This window comes from Ascidia mentula, chromosome 1, assembly GCF_947561715.1.
Source record: "Ascidia mentula chromosome 1, kaAscMent1.1, whole genome shotgun sequence".
In the NCBI taxonomy this organism is placed as follows: Eukaryota; Metazoa; Chordata; class Ascidiacea; order Phlebobranchia; family Ascidiidae; genus Ascidia; species Ascidia mentula.
In genome coordinates, this window is record NC_138566.1 from 25,326,289 (window position 1) to 25,342,762 (window position 16,474).

Genomic DNA, 16,474 nt, shown 5'->3' on the forward strand with positions numbered 1-16,474 from the left:
TTTGGGTGCTAGAGTTATTGCGCAGCGAGAGATTTGGGTGTCGAAACTTGTGATGTCAAAAAAAAACATTATAGATTTTACTGCATACACTTGGAAAACACGTTTGCTCGGTTTGTTTTGCGCAACATCGCAAACACAAGCTCCCACAAAAGTCGGAGGCCGACACAACTAAACGCAGTCGAGCGTGAGCCCCATTTCTGTGAGTGAAATATAGTGCGCATTGCAAAACGACTGACAACCACAAAAATCATAACAATAATGGCGAAACCCCCTTAAGTTTCTTTTACAAACCTCTGGGCATTTACGTAATAAATCAGCAAAGTTTTATTTATGAGGATTTTCCCCCTTGAAACTTTAGGGTAATTCCCGACTGGTAGACTTAGGTGAAACTTGAGACTTGCCCTCGACACAAAGCCGCAAAAGTGGAGCAGCAGAGAAGCAGTGATGTTTTGCAGGGTTTATACAAAGTACATAATCAGTACCGTTTCATTTTCTTTTCGGTAAAGTCAAGATTTCTTCCTTTACGATTTTATTCGAATATAATCGATCGACAGTAAGTTTTGCAACATGATGTGCAGAAACATCGGGATATAATAACATTTCCAGTGTAGCGGATGGCTAAATTTGTGTGGAATCGACCTAGTAAAAGCAGTGACAGCATTTGCCTTTAATGTATGATTCGTTGTTTTTGCTGTATATCATCAAGTAAATTCAACCTGTTTTACTTTTGTAGTTGTTGATATTGAAAAAAAAGAATTACTTGTGCTGCAATTCATTTGTTCGGAAGGAATTTCACTATGGGCAGAAACTGCTGTGCTAAATTGGCAACCATGGCAACTGCCTTTTTTGCCGTGGTACATTGTATCGTATCCTGTGGTTTTCATGCTTCAAAACACAAGTATGCGATTGGTAACAAATCATGTATTGATGTGTTGAACTGATGATGCCAATCTCTGTGATAATCCTCAAGTGACATTTAATGTTCGAGTTTGGGACTACTACTTTTATATGTAATTTATACGATTCCGTAAGCATGCATGTAAACATAGCACTGATGATAAACACAGCGTTGTTCGACACGTAGCTCTATGTCTAGCATACTATAGCTTTGTCCTAAATTGCATATGACCACATAGTGAAATTTTAACCAGGGTTTGTTTGTAGAGGGAAGGCAACTGAATGGTGCGTTGTTATGGAATCTTCTGTTTATCGATATGTGGCTTGGTTGTTTCTTTGAAAGCTTGTGCAAGTATCGTTGAATCCATTGACGGATATCGTAGGATTGATGACAAAGTAATTGTTCGTTCGGTACTGGTTAAGGTTCTGGAAGGTATATTGCCTCTTTCATTGTTTCTTTTACCTTTATTAATGTTTTGTGTTTTATTTTATATCAACAGGTTTCTGCTCGTGTTATCTGCACCCTTCGTCCACTGATACTTGGAAGCACTTCATTACTCCAATACTATCCATTGTTGCCCAAGCATTGGCTGGATGCTGCTATGAACCATAGAGAAGCTTGTTTGTGGAGTCACAACAAAAATCAGTGTATCAAACTATTTTGGCTAAATGCGCAGACTGTTTTTCATGGAGACCAATTTTGATAACTTTTAATAAATATTTTATTCCATGCATTCCTATAAGCCAAAATCCCCCCATCGGAAATGCAGTTTCTAAATAACATATTTATATCAGCAACTAAGCCCAATTAATAAACGTTTCAGACTAAAGTATCGAACATCCCTGTTGGAAAATCCCCTACCGATTACAAACGCTAGCCCTTAAAATTATGTTGTATATTCCAAAATTATTGCAATACTGTTGTGAATTTCAAATAATGACATGTTTTATTTGAAGAGAGGTATTTTACAAGCGAAACCGGATTTACATGCTTCCCGGCATCTTCTCGGCAACCGCCTACGGTTCAAAGCTGTTCGGTTCTCGTCAGTTCACTGCATATTTTTACGGCGTAATTAGGCTATCGCGACGGGAAAAATAAAATTATCAAATTACATGAACGTATAAGCGTATATTACGCAAACTAGTGTGAAGAATGTTATGTCCCTTGTAAATGTGTCGTTTAGTTATGTTAATGTACTCATTATATTCGCTTATACACCGATACCAATATTACACATCTAAAGAATTGCACTGATGTGAAGCTAGTTGCAGCAGTTAGTTAATGGTTGTTTCAAGTAAAGTAAGGCGAAACGTTTTAGTTGTAGCCTACCTAACTTTGATTATCCTTTAGAGCACATATTTGTTTGTAAAAAATACCTTCCCGATTTAACAAGTAAGTTGTGTTGGAAAGATTCTACAGGTTTTTGCCGCACGCCAACCAAAAGCGGTGTGACGCAATATCACTAATTAACAAATCTGTGTTTTGTGCTCTGTTTTGCGTTCAATCCTACGTTTTCGTCACCACCACCATCATAACTACGACCAAGTTTTAGTAAACATTTTTGTGAACTGTAATTAATGTTTTGGGATAATATGAGTTCGACACTTAAACCTAAACGACAGCAAAATAAGTTATTACAAACCAACGTGAGCACGAAGAGGTTAATTTTTTTTGTTCGGACCCCAAAACAGCATCGGAATGCCGTGAAATGCAAACAACATCGCAAAAAATCAACTTGCAAAAAAAAATTTGTGGGGGAAACCCCTGGGGCTTGACATAGGGTAAAGTTTATTAACGTCTACGTTGCAAAACAAAGTCGAAAACACGAACTGTTTTGCAGAATGTTGGTCGGCAACTATGTTTTACTGCATCACAGTGGATAAGAGATATTTGCTACCAACTGCAATTGCATTTGAACCTCGTGTGCAATCGTTGCTCATATTGTATCGGGCAATTTAGTCATATTGTGCTGTTTTATTTATTTAAGGTTATACAACTGTTACGTTTATTACTATCGGAGTAATTTGTGTAATGTATTAATCGTTTTCTAGCTTTCGAATATCGTTGGTAATTTCCAGCAGTAGGGAAACTAAGTAGGCCTAACGTATTAAATATTATAAGTAGGTCCGAATATTGGTTCATTGTTTGTTGATTATTTTCTCTTATTGAGAGTCTGACTCTCTGTAAAAAACAACTGGTTTTGAAAAAAACGATCTAGGGTCTGGGTAAAGAAGAAGAAAAATCGAAGCAAATTTTACGGTTGGATAAACAATAGGGTAATTCCCTACAGGCTGTGGTTAGACGAAACTTTAGATTCGATCTAGGCAGAAAAGGAGACTTGTGCTGCAAGCAGTGATGTTTTGTGGAAGTTTAGGCCACACCGTTTTAATATCATGAGATTTTTGTGTGAAAAAATTCGACGAAACCTTTTTCACAACCAACGTGACAAGATCTTAATGCAAGAACATGTCATGTGCAAGCGACTTGTCGTTTCAGAATAGCAAAAGTTTTAAGATCAAAATTTCACCCTGCTCGAAGTTCCACTTTGGACCACTGATAATATTTTCTTATTTGTTTAGTAAATGATCAACGTTCTGTTATGTTCTATACCAATACGGACAGATTCAGTCTTTGCTCTCCAGGAAAAACAGTGACAATATTAACCTTTATTGCAAGTGTCTGTCATAAATATGGTATACGGTTAGGCCAATTAAACCTTGTTTTACTTTTACAGTAGTAGATGAATATTTACTTGTACTGAAATTCAATTGCTCAGAAGGAATTTCAATATGGGTGAAAACTGCTGTGCTAAATTTGCAACTATGGCATCTGCCTTTTTTGCCCTACTACATTGTGTTGTAGCCTGTGTTTTTCATTTTTCGGAACACAAGTATATGATTTGTAACATGTTTCTTGTATTGATGCGTTAAACTATAGTGCTGGTCTCTGATCATGATAATCCTTCAGTGACATTTAATGTTTAAGTTTGGGACAACGAGTTTCTGCTCCATGTCTAGCATACTGGCTGTGACTTTCTTGTTTAAATTGCATATGACCACATAGTGAAATTTTAACCAGTATTGGTTTGTAGAGGGGGTGTTGGTGGAAAGTGTTGTATTGGAATCTTATGTTTATCGATATTTGGCTTGTACTTTTCTTGGAAAGCTTGTGGAAATATCGTTCAATCCTTTGACCACGGATATCGTATCAGGCTTAATGAATGTGCAATTTGCTCTTCGGTAGTGATTAAGGTTTGTGAAGGTATATTGTCTGATTCCTTGTTTCTTTTTCTGGTAATAATGTTTTGTGTTTTATTTTATATCAACAGCTTTATGCTCGTGTTATCTGCACCCTTCGCCCACTGATATTTGGAAGCACTTCATTACTCCAATACTAACCATTGTTGCCCAAGTATTGGCTGGATGCTGCTATGAACCATAGAGAAGCTTGTTTGTGGAGTCACAACAAAAATCAGTATATCAAACTATTTTGGCTAAATGCGCAGACTATTTTGCATGGAGGCAAATTTTGATAACTTTTAACAAATATTTTATTTCATGCATTCCCTTCATCCAAAATCCCCAATCGGAAATGCAGTTTGTAAATAATATCTGTGTATTAGTAACTAAGATCTTGCAATTGATAAACGTTTTAGACTGAAATATATAAAATGTGCAACTCCTGTTTAAACAAAATTTCCCTGGTGGAAAATCCCCTACCGATTACAAACGCTAGCCCTTAAAATTATATCGTATATTTCAAAATTATTGTAACATTATTGTGAATTTAAAATAATGGCATGTTTTTTGAAGAGAGATATTTTATTAGTGAAACCGGATTTACATGATCGTATAAGTGTGTATTACGCAAACTATAGTGTGAAGAATGTTATGTCCCTTGTAAATTTGTCATTCAGCTATGTTAATATGCTTATCGCTTATACATCGATACCAATATTGCTTATCCAAAGTATCGCACCAATGTGAAGCCGGTTGCAGCAGTCATTTAGAGTTTTTATGTAATGTAATGCGAAACTTCACCCTGTTTACATAAAGTTTTCTATGTTGGTGAACTTTTTCGAATTGATTTTCATAAATGTGTGTTATTATATCAACGTTGGAGGCTGCAACTTACAATTGTAAACGTACAATATGGAAAATAAGTATAGATCGATTTCAGCTGTTCAACCACCAGGTGCTAAAGTTCTTAGCTTTTTTAGTATTAAATCTGGGCTCGTCGCAGCACAGTGAGACCTTCTTGTAAGTTGACATTGACGGTAAATGCCTTATCATAATGAAAAGATCCTGGGTCAGTTATCATGGTAAATATACACTTTAAACTTCGAAATTATGCCTTTACAGAATCCCTGTTAATATCAGATCTCCGAGAAACTTCAATACGTTTTATATTTCAATGTTTGTCGTTCATTAAGTTTTTTGTAACTTCACGCTGCGTTTAAACCCAGCCTCGTGACCAGAACACGTGATATGTTGCACGAATCACTAAAACAGCCAGGCTTGGTTTGGCCCATCAGGGTGCAGTGGTAATAATAGCACCAGAATATATTGTTCAAAGACAAAAAACTCAAAATATGTTTTTCCTGACCTACTTTTTAATTGATACCATTTTCCTAAAGGAGTTGAGCCCCAGAAGAAACATGCATCGTGCCACAAACTTCTGGATACTACAGCCTAAAATTCACCAAAAAACGTGGAAACCACCATGCCTACCAGAAATTAAACTAATTTGCAAATATGCTATGTTACATTGGAGATTTAAGAGGTAATTTTCAAGCGTTTCTTAAGTGGCCGGAAAAAGATTGCAAGATGTTTGTTCGTTAGTTATATTACACTAGTGTAAAATCTGTCATTGTTTGTTAGGTTTTTTTCTTTCAGGGAAGTGTTTGGACACAAATCGTTTTTGAAAAGGTTTCGCCACAGATAAAAGCGTTGTTGCAAAATCGTGATATTATTAAACTCTACGCTTCGTCTGAAAAGAAAGGACCGCAAGAATATTGGAAAGTATAAATACCCACACCAAAATGTCTACCAACAACCGTCATTTCATGTTACTCTTTGATTGATATAAAGCGTGCCATGAGTATGAAGAAAAACGGGACATTTCTTTCGGCGTGAAGTTTTTTGGTGGGTGTTTCACAAGTAAAGTTGCATCAGGATTTCGAAGTTACTACAGTTGTAGTTTAACAAATATGTTTCTGAATGATGTCATGCTTATGGTTGAATAAGCAGCGGAGTTGTGTCATCGGTATAGCTTTGTGTCGAATGTTTCTGGGTGTTGGTCAATAAAAGTTTAATGATAGTTACAGCTTGGTGTGGCAACATTGCAATTACGAGTCACAAACGACAAACCATTAAGTGTACCAGATATAAAACACACAATTCTTATTTGGCACGTGTGACGTACCTTGATACTTTGTTGCATTGCCAACTTGTACACGTTTACTAATATTTATTATTTTTAGCTTTTGTTTTGGTAAAGCAGAAAGCTGTATAAACTGATACGAGATGCTGGCAGTAGTGTTGGTAGCTGCTTTCTTTCCTACAGTTTTTTCCCAGTCCTGGAGTCACTTTCAGGGTAGACAATATTTTGCGAGCAACAGAAAAGTTGCATCTTACTCTCGTGCTGAGAGTCAATGTAGGGAATTTGACGCAAGTTTGGCAAAAATAAAAAATAAACAAACTTTTAACTTTCTCGACAACATTATTCGACTTGGAAGCACAGGTAAAGTAAACCAATTACAAGAATTACTTTTTGTTACAAATTAATATTACTTTTGTAAAGTTTTACAAACTGTAATACAATCAGATCAAAAATACACCAAAAGCGGCAAAAGTTTACAAAGCAAAAATGAATTTTACGGTTGGTCTACCGGACTTAGGTTCAATGTTAGTGGTGGACAAGAAGATCGTGGTACAACGTTGTTAATATTTTCAACAATGTATTTCCACAATCTTTATCACGCTGGTAATTATAATAGCAATAACCGCAACACCCGTTACTTTGTGTTCAGATTCTCAAGTGTTGTTTTACCTGGGAGCAAAACGTGTTCTAAATATAAACATTTTTGAGTGGAACGATGGAACTAATTTGACTTACACTAATTGGAGGAGAGGTGAACCCAATGGCAGGTTTAACGAGAATTGTGTTGCGATGGGATGGTTTTCGTCAATGTCTGTTCGATCTGCTTGGTATGACGTCCCGTGTCGCGAGAGATACAGATATATTTGCGAACGTGAGGGTGAGTGGTTTAGGCAGTGACTTGACCCTGTTATGATTGTCTATGAAGGTCCGGGGGTGTAGTGGAGTATTATCAAGGCGACCATTTTTCGAAGGTCGTGGCGCTACAGCAACTTTAAAATTACCACTACATTGCTGGTATTATAGTAAAACGCAATTAGACGTTTAATAGCTGACGTCACACAACCTTCAAACTATTACCATGTGTTGCAGATCCTTATATGACCACCACAACCGCATCCATCAGACGGAAACTTAGAACCACAACTAAGTACAAGACAGGATTTGGTGTGACCACAACAGCCTCCACAAATGGTAATATCGGAAAGACAACTATTATCGCATCACCAATTAATCGAACGAAAAACCCTTATTTGGAAACCGTCACAAACGTTACATCAACTTTGCGTAAGTTTCTTTTAAATATTTGTTTTCTGTGTCTGCTCCAGTGTCAAATATACCTTCTGTGTTTTTAGCAACGCCAGCTTATGTCAAGAACAATCTGCCTGTTATACTTGCCAGCATTTTTTCCGGTGTCGTTTTGTTGGTCATAGTAGGTGTGGTCGTTGTTTGTGTGGTGTCACATAAACGTGCTTCACGCAGGTACAGAAAATATGTGTAAAACTTTTATGTGATTTATCATTTATAGTTTTCCGCAAGTAGGATACGGCAATTTAAATACAGTTCTTTTGTCAAAATTTCCTGGCAAATTACTTGCCAAACCTCTTGAGTTCACCAAATATATTTTCTTCAACAGAACTCATCATCCTGTGGCTGTCAGAAATACTGGAGCAGGTTGGTTCTGTTAATTCATGTAAACATGGTTTTATAAACGAACAAGTTTGCTTTGTTTGTTTTTAATTTTTAAGGTTTGTTATTTTAAAAATATATTTTTAAAAAGTCGTTGGGGAGCAAGAGGAAGAAGCTTACATCGTTCCACAAACTCCTGGTTACACTAACTTGCAACTCACCAGCAGCAACCATCCTTTGAACCAACCAAATCGCCAGAACAACCAGTACGAAGAAATTCACCAACCAGACTACGTAAACAACCACATGTCAGCTGGTGCTGGAAACGACAGCGCATACATGGAGTTAAATTAATTTACATATTATTATGTGATACATTGGCCAAAAGGCAACCATTGCAACCACACTTTGCCTATAGATTTACAACCTTGCTTTAAGGCCAGTGGTTTCCAAACTGTGGGTCTTCCAGTGGTGGAATTCAAATTTTTTGTCAGCCGGTTCTATCACAAAAGTCATATTTTTCAGCGGGTTGTAAGATGCAAAAATCCATTGACAGTAACCGGTGCGAATCGGCTGAATCCCACTACTGGTTTTGACCCAGTTTTATGTTTTTAATAGGCGACAGATATTCGAATGTATAACACTGTTTTATGAAAATAAGCTTTGTTGAAATTGTTATCTGGCATTTCTCAAGTGCCTAGATTTGCGAAAGATTGCGTGAATACCTTCTTCCTATGTTATATTTTCATGTTGGAAAAACTGTTTTATAAAAAAGGTTGTGCCTACCAATGATGTTTCTAAATCATGGAAATATAGAGTAGTGTGTTTTGACTTGAAGGAATCAACCACAGCAATATCGCATAATGTTAAATATCCAAAAGGGCTAAAATAATGCGCGCAGTGGGTATGGAGGTTGTTTTTCATTGTACTACTTTTCTTGCAACTTTCGTTGCTGAGAATTTAGAAAATTTATTTTGGTTTCAGTGTAATTAGTTTAATCGAATAGTCACGTGAAAACCAATAATAACATAACCAACGCGCAAGCAAAAGAAGTGCTGTTTTGGGTAATTTGGTTAGAAGAGTCCTGGTTTTTTCAGGCAACACTGGACCTAATGTTTGCAAAGTCTGACAAAATCACCTCCATAACCGTATGTGAAGGGTAGGAACTTTGTTAAGGCCTTTTTCAGTTGTTACAGCGACTACAATTGAGGCAAAAAATTGCCAAAAGGTGTAACGATGTGATTTGCTACTCTGTTTTATTTGTTAAGCTATTTGCTTATTGCTATAAATTTAGGTGCAAAGTATCTGGAGTTAAGTAGTCTAAATAGAAAAGCAAGAGCTAGTATGCTGTTGATCATGCCAGCAATATGATTAACAGCATACTACCTCTGGCTTTTCTATTTAGGCTATCGAAATTTTTGTACAATCTTTCATTGCTGTAGTAAATTTAAAACTCGGATTGTTGGGACGAAATGTAAGGTAAACTTTTCTATAATTCACAATCCTTTCAATAAACGAATTCTTTTTTATCTGGATTTCGGGTGGTCCATTTTTCAGATACATTTTTCGTTTTGAAGAAAGTGGTAGAAAAACGTTGTTGCTAAACCGTGACATCACTAAACTCCACGCTTTGACTGAAAAGAAACGACCACAGGAATATTGCGTAGTGTTTTAAATAGCCGCAAACGGTGACCAACGGACAGTCATTTCATGCAACTCTAGGATTGATATACTGCGTGCAATGAAGTACAGAGAACATTGAAGCTTTAGTTTCGGCATGAAGTTTCACATGTAAAATTGCTTTCGGGTTTATTTATCCTTCAGGAGAAGTACGAAGAAATTCATCAACCAGACATTTTTTGAACTTGGTGGAAAAAATTGGAACTTACCCATAGATTGAAGATGACGGCCTACCGATCATTGTTTAAAAAGCTTGTGCTTCGTGTGCTTTTTAGTGTAAAAAAGTCATAACTAGGCCTTTTTTGCATATATATATTTCGCCTATGCGGCATCCTCTGTGTTCTAAAAACTTTTTAGTGTTATGTTTTATGACGTAAAGCCAGGAACAAAAATGGTGTTTCTTTATCTGTGATTTTGACTTAAAAACCAAAACAATATCACATTGAGTTCTCCCATAAGTAAATCATCGCGACCACAGCAGTCACTTCATGCTTCTATCGGATTGAAAACTTGCGTGCAGTGAGTATATGACAATAGTTAACCTTTTTCTTGTAACTTTCGTTCTTGAGAATTCTAAATTTATTTTGGTTTCACTTCAATTAGTTTAAGTACATAATCACATGGGATAGAATAAAACATATGCAACGTACAAGCGAAAAGATATCGGTATTTTTGTTACAAGAGTCGTGCTATAAGGCAACAGTGGTTTTAAATAGCTTACTGCTTCAACAAAGCAAATTTATTGTTTTGAAGAGGAATCCCGGGTGTTTGCTTCGTAGGGAATGAGTAGAATCAACCTTCGACATTTATTACTCATTCCATGTCTTTAGACGCGTTTAGTTTCCGCGTTCGAAGTAAAGCTGACAGCGGGGTGAAATTAAGAGCGTGTTGACGTCAAGCAGGTGTGGGGAAAGGTTTGGAAAGCATATTTCCTGCTGGTCATTCATCGATAAGCCGGTTGGGGGTTCCCGGGCTACGGAGTTTGACCGGCTTGTCAAAATCATATGCAAAAAGTCTAGGTACATATGACCCACGTGCTTTTGACCGCTTCCTCCTTGCTGCTTAATTTTTTTTACATTTCATTGTAGTTTATTTGCACCACGCACTTTCGATGATGACAAAAGTATACGAAATTTGATTGAAATTAGTTTAAATACGAGTCAAATGTACAGCGGGCTTAGTGTGCAATGATGGAGCGGTAATTGGAGGTAGAAAACACTGGTAGGAATTAATGCCAAACAGTGATCTGCACAGCAATGTGGGTTGGATATGCAACAGGCGTAATCCTGATGCGTACTGCAGTAAAACAATTATATGTGAAGTAACTAAACTTGGTACACACCCTAAAACGCAAAAGGATTTGAATATAGGTTGTATACAGTGAAAATTATCTTACATTATGTTGGGTACAGCCATGTGTACTTTGCAGTTAGCATTATAACAACTTAACGAAACACAAAAAAGTATAGAATGAGCATCTTTCCTAAAACACAGTTTCTTGTGTTTTTGTACAAAAAAAAACATATACTACGAACAACGTTGCATGTTTTTTTGAGCGTGTTTGCGCATGTCGTTAATCCTTCCTGCCTTGGTACATCAAATGAAACGCGTATCCATATTCCGTAGGTTTAATTGCGTTGTGCGTCAACAACAATCAGCGCAGTATAGGTCGCGCTTCACTTTCTCTAGTTTTAACCCCGCAGTCAGCTTTACTTCGAACGCGGAAACTGAATGCCTCTAGAAATATGGCATGAGTAATAAGTGACGAAGATTACTTCTATTCACTCGCTATGAAGCAAACACGCGGGAATTCACCACACAAAAATTTGTTTTGTTGAAGCAGTGAAGCTGTATAAACTGAAACAAAATGTTGGCAATAGTGTTGGTGGCTGCATTTTTGCCTGTAGTGTTTTCCTGGCATCACTTTCAGGGCAGACAATATCATGTTGGCAGAAAGGTTGGTTCCTACACCGGAGCTGAGATTAAATGCAGGAATTTGAACGCAAGTTTGGCAAATATAAAAAATAAGCAAACTTTTAACTTCATCCACAGCGTTATGCAAGTTGGAAGAAAAGGTAAAACAAATCAATTACAAGGATTTTTTTTGTTACTAATTAAGTGATAAGCTTCAAACGTGATACAGATAGATAAAATATGCACCATAAACTGGACCAAAATTCACAGAAAAAACGTCATAAGTTTGCAAAGCAACGTAAATTTGAAATTTTATCGCTGGTCCACTAGGCTTAGTTTCAATGTGGGTAGTAGGGAAAGAAGTTCGTGCTATGACGTTATTAATATTATATTAAGTATTACCATGCTTTCGCATAGCAAGGCAGGATCGCCCCACTGCGCAGGCCCTTTTTTATTTGGCGATCACAGCGCTAATATTCTGATCATAAGGTTCACAGGCTTCGCAGCCAAAGCATTGCAGCCAAGTTCACAAACCTGGGCTATCTAGACCCAACGCGCTGCCAACTGAGCTTCAGTGGTTTCACGGCGTATGTTGTTGTCAAGGTACACAGGTGGGCAAGCGAACAACTTGCCAGGCGACCTTTGTTGTTGTTGTGCAAGTTGTGCGCTTGCCGTTTACCTTGGTCATAATATAATCCGTGAAACCACTGATCTCTTTTCAGATGTCGCTCCGACTTTTCGGGAAAAGTGGCTGATCCAGCTTGGCTGCAATGCTTTGGCTGCGAAGCCTGTCAACTTTATAATATTATATAAAAAAATATTTTTCATAGGAATATCTACAGTCCTTTGGAAGGTAAACCTACTATTGTTCTGCTAACTATAATGGTAATCGCCGTAATACCCGCCACCTTGTGTTTAGTACCTCCACTTTTGTTTTACATCGGAGCAACACGTGTTGGCAATAGCACAACATTTGAGTGGACAGACGGAACTAAATTGACTTACTTTGGTTGGTGGAGACGAGAACCAACCAACAAGTTTAACGAGAATTGTGTTGCGATGGGATGGTTATACTCAATATATGGTCAATCTGCTTGGTTCGACGTCTCGTGTCTCAAGGGATACAGATATATTTGTGAACGTGCGGGTGAGTGATTTTTGGTAGTGACTTGACCCTTAAATCTGATGGTGAATTGTTTAATGTCCAGCGGTAAGGGTGTTATCAAGGCAACTCCATTTTATGTTCTTACATATATTGTAACGCTCCAGAAAATTCCATTACGCTTCTGGTAATATAGTAAAAAGCAATTCGACGTTTAATAGCTGGATCCAGTAGCTGATGTCACACAAACTTTAACCTATGACTTTATATTACAGAACCTAATATGACCACCACAACCACACCTACAACCTCTGCCCCAACCACATTTATCAACCAGTTACTTAGAACCACAACTGAGTACAAGACAGGATTTAGTTTGACCACAACAACCTCTCCATACAGTATTGTCCAAAAGACAACTCTTTTCACATCATCATTTAACGCAACGAGAAAAGAAACAACTAATTTTGAAACCATCACAAACATTACATTGACATCATGTATGTTCAGTTTGATAATGATATCTGTGTAGGCCTCACTGTCAAATAGACCTTCTGTGTTTTTAGCAACGCCATCTTACGTCAAGAACAATCTGACTGTTGTACTTGCCAGTATCTTTTCCGGACTGGTTTTGTTGGTCACAATAAGTGTGGTCGTTGGTTATGTGGTGTCACGAACACGTGCTTCAACAAGGTACAGAAAAATCCTTTTAATGGAGCATAACTATAGCATACTACAGTTCTCTTTTGTAAAAATTTCTTGGTAAATTATCTCCTCAATGCACCAAATAATTCATTAATTTCTTTAACAGGACTCGTTATCCTATGGCTGTCAGAAATACTGGAACAGGTTGGTTCGGTTAGTTTTTGTAAACGAGAGTTTTTTAAACGAACAAGTTTGCTTTCAAAGTTTGTTTATGTTTAAAAACCAAACATTTTTTAAGTTGTTGAGCTCCAGCAAGATGAGGAAGATTACGTCGTTCCAGAAACTCATGGTTACTCGAACTTGCAATTCCACCAGTACGAAGAAATTCATCAACCAGACTACGTAAACAACAACCTGTCAGCTGGTGGTGGAAACGACAGCGCATACATGGAGTTAAATTAATTTACATAAATAGTCTGGACAGTCGTTGTCACTATAACAACCGCCCATTACAAACCATGCCTTGTTTACAGCATTGCACAAGTATTGCAAGCCCAATTGTAAACCACAAACATAGAGATTTAATGCCTTCTTGGCAACATTGCACAAGTATTGCAAAACCCATCGCATGATATATCGTACAATTTGCAACTACCAACTTGTTGTGCATGCGAAACCCCGAAAGGTGACCTGGATGATTCAATAAGTTTTTCGTTCGCTAACGTATGTTAAGCAATATCCCGTTTATGATCCATTTACGAATAAAACTAACCGCTTAGAGGTGTCCTAGATGACACAAGATCAATCGCCTTCCGTTAGCGTTCCAGAATGTGTCCACCAATGGCTCAAAGAATCATCCATCTTCCGTGTATACGAATCATCTACTTCCCGTGTATCGTGTAACCTCGATGTGTCCTCAATGACCGTATCCTGTACCTTACTTCGTGTATTAAATTATTTCAAGCGGTTTATGACATCACGTGACATTACTGACAAATCAGCTCTCACTAGGAAAAAAAGGCCCAGTATGCACCAATAATTCCATTCTACTGTTCTACTTTACTAATGCTACTTACTCAGAGCTATTAGCTAAATGTGGTGGAATCAACGTTTGCTTTCAGGTCATAACTGCAACAATTACTTCAACTGAAGTGGGCGCTATGTACCGTTTTGCAGAACCAAATGACTTTATCAAATACAACCGTTATCCAAAGAGTTCGCAAAGGTCTGCTTACTTTACCAGAAAAGGCAGAAGGTTTCCAAACAGAAACAGAGACTCATTACGCGCTTGCGCCCTTGAGGCATTGCTAAATATCTTTGAGGCAAAAAAAGAGTTATTTACACAAAAATGTCTAGCATTTCTAACGCTTCTGGAGTTGCGAGAGATTTCATACATTTCTATGTTATGTTTTCGTGGTGTAAACACTGTTTTATTAATATTTTGGACTCGGAACAAAAATGGTGTTTCTAAATCATGAAATAATTGAACTGTGTGCATTGAAAGAAAATAACCAAGGCAATATCGCATAACAGCAGTTAATCGTGACCACCAACAGTCATTTCATGCCTCTAGGATTAAAATTAATGCGTGCATTGAGTATAGCGATTATTTTGAAGTGATGTTTCATGTTGCTATTTTCTTGTATCAGTATATGTTGGTTTCAGTTTAATTTTAATTCAATAGTCACATGCAAGCCAAAAGTAACATACGCAACGCGCAAACAAAAGATGTACTGTTTTCGGCAGTTCGGTTAGAAGAGTATGTGACGGGTAGGTAGTAGAATACAAGTGATAGTTGAGGCTGGGTCTGCAACAAAAAATAGATATTAGTTAATGTTTGGGTATAAATTATTATGGTTACATCTTGACTTAGTAAAATTGTTAAATGGCGTAAAGTAACGTAAATTATTTTATTAAGTAAGTAGCACACTTTTTTACGCGTAGAAAAGGTGAGTTAAAATGTCCTGAAGTCGTTTGCATAACCGTGTAAACATGTTATTGTTTGTAAGCCTTGGGTTGTTAGTCAATATACTATAGCCTACATAGACTGACAAGAAATGCAGGCGATTGTGATTTTGGTTGCTCTATTTTTCCCCGAAGCTTTTGCCCAGGGTTGGGATCTGTTTCAAGGGAGTCAGTACTATGTCAGCCAACACTTGGTCAATTCATACGAGCAGGCAAAAGAAACCTGCAGGGCAATCAACTCGCATTTAGTGACCATTAAAACGGACGGCTCTCTTAACGTCTTGATTAAAATCATAAACGCCCAAAAAGGTAAGATGGAAAAAACATGCGCAGAAATATTTAAACTTAACTTGTTCAAAAGCAAGGACCACCGAACGATTTTTACGAAAGGTCACGTTTGCGTGAGTGGTTACGATCAGGGCCGAATAATCATTAAATACAAGATTATTTTTACCAAAATGGTGTTCTTGTAATAGAGATTTAAACGCGCAAATGTTCGAAATGTAGTTAATTACAAATTATTGCGCTATTAATAATTATTATATGCTGCAGAGCCATCCTTATTAAACCACAACTAATTCGGAAGATTTTTCTTCAGAGCTTTCTAAAACCCGTATAAGCACCATTATTCATTGTTGGTGTTCAAAGATCAATTGGTTGTTGTGTATTTATTTTTTTATTTAAACTTTGAATAAATCTCCAGTAATGCTGTCCGACAACACGGTTCTTCATTCTATTTAGCTTCGAATCGTTTGTTCTACGTGGGAGCCACGCGCGTTAATAAGACCGACGCGTTCCAATGGTTGGATGGAACTCCTGTGAGCAACCGACTCTGGAATCAAGGAATATCGAGCATCGTGAATCGCAAAGCAAACTGTGTTGAGATGTATTACCTGCGGCATTTGTTTCTTGCATCGACCAGTTTGTATGCCGTGCCCTGTAACGGCAGCAGAGAGTTCATATGTGAGCGACATGTGATAAGTGAGTATTCACCAACCAATAAAATACAAAATAATTGTGGACAATATTAAGTTGGCGTGTTAAACTTGTCAGATTCTTTAGGCAGTATATTTTTCCACCCAGAGATTGATCACTAAACTTGTGGAATTGTTGAGAAACGTAACCAAATTTTGTTTCCATTATGACATCATCCTAAGCGAAACTTTTTTTTCGAATGTAAATGCAAGCGCAAAACTGGCATAAAGGCAACAGGCCCACAACACTGGTTACAACAGGTCGTATTTATTGTTTGGATGCAGTAT

General features: G+C 37.3%; 2 protein-coding genes and 1 long non-coding RNA gene across 3 annotated transcripts; all 3 read left to right on the top strand.

Moving 5' to 3' along the window:
* The first annotated feature begins 740 nt into the window (after nt 1-740).
* LOC145902185 (uncharacterized) lies at nt 741-2,554 on the top strand. The gene is made up of 3 exons (XR_014402582.1): nt 741-898; nt 1,165-1,330; nt 1,398-2,554. It is a non-coding gene; the product is annotated as an uncharacterized LOC145902185 (long non-coding RNA).
* Nucleotides 2,555-2,643: 89 nt separating this feature from the next.
* Nucleotides 2,644-5,085, top strand: LOC145902177 (uncharacterized). The gene is made up of 3 exons (XM_082990057.1): nt 2,644-3,788; nt 3,990-4,159; nt 4,227-5,085. Exons 1-3 carry the CDS (start codon nt 3,688-3,690, stop codon nt 4,337-4,339), a joined length of 384 nt encoding a protein of 127 aa, XP_082846183.1. The 5' UTR covers nt 2,644-3,687; the 3' UTR covers nt 4,340-5,085.
* A 6,370-nt stretch (nt 5,086-11,455) lies between these two features.
* Nucleotides 11,456-13,709, top strand: LOC145890481 (uncharacterized). The gene is made up of 6 exons (XM_082981570.1): nt 11,456-11,661; nt 12,420-12,647; nt 12,878-13,102; nt 13,169-13,295; nt 13,414-13,451; nt 13,546-13,709. Exons 1-6 carry the CDS (start codon nt 11,643-11,645, stop codon nt 13,707-13,709), a joined length of 801 nt encoding a protein of 266 aa, XP_082837696.1. The 5' UTR covers nt 11,456-11,642.
* The last annotated feature ends 2,765 nt before the right edge of the window (nt 13,710-16,474 follow it).

Bases quoted from the DNA above. Each gene is read 5' to 3' on its own strand.
- LOC145902177 (XM_082990057.1), top strand. From the start codon at position 3,688: ATGGGTGAAAACTGCTGTGCTAAATTTGCAACTATGGCATCTGCCTTT. The intron at 3,789-3,989 runs GTATATGATTTG...ATTGGTTTGTAG, and splicing joins TTTCATTTTTCGGAACACAA to AGGGGGTGTTGGTGGAAAGT. The intron at 4,160-4,226 runs GTATATTGTCTG...TTATATCAACAG, and splicing joins AGTGATTAAGGTTTGTGAAG to CTTTATGCTCGTGTTATCTG.
- LOC145890481 (XM_082981570.1), top strand. The intron at 12,648-12,877 runs GTGAGTGATTTT...TTTATATTACAG, and splicing joins ATATATTTGTGAACGTGCGG to AACCTAATATGACCACCACA. The intron at 13,296-13,413 runs GTACAGAAAAAT...TTTCTTTAACAG, and splicing joins CGAACACGTGCTTCAACAAG to GACTCGTTATCCTATGGCTG.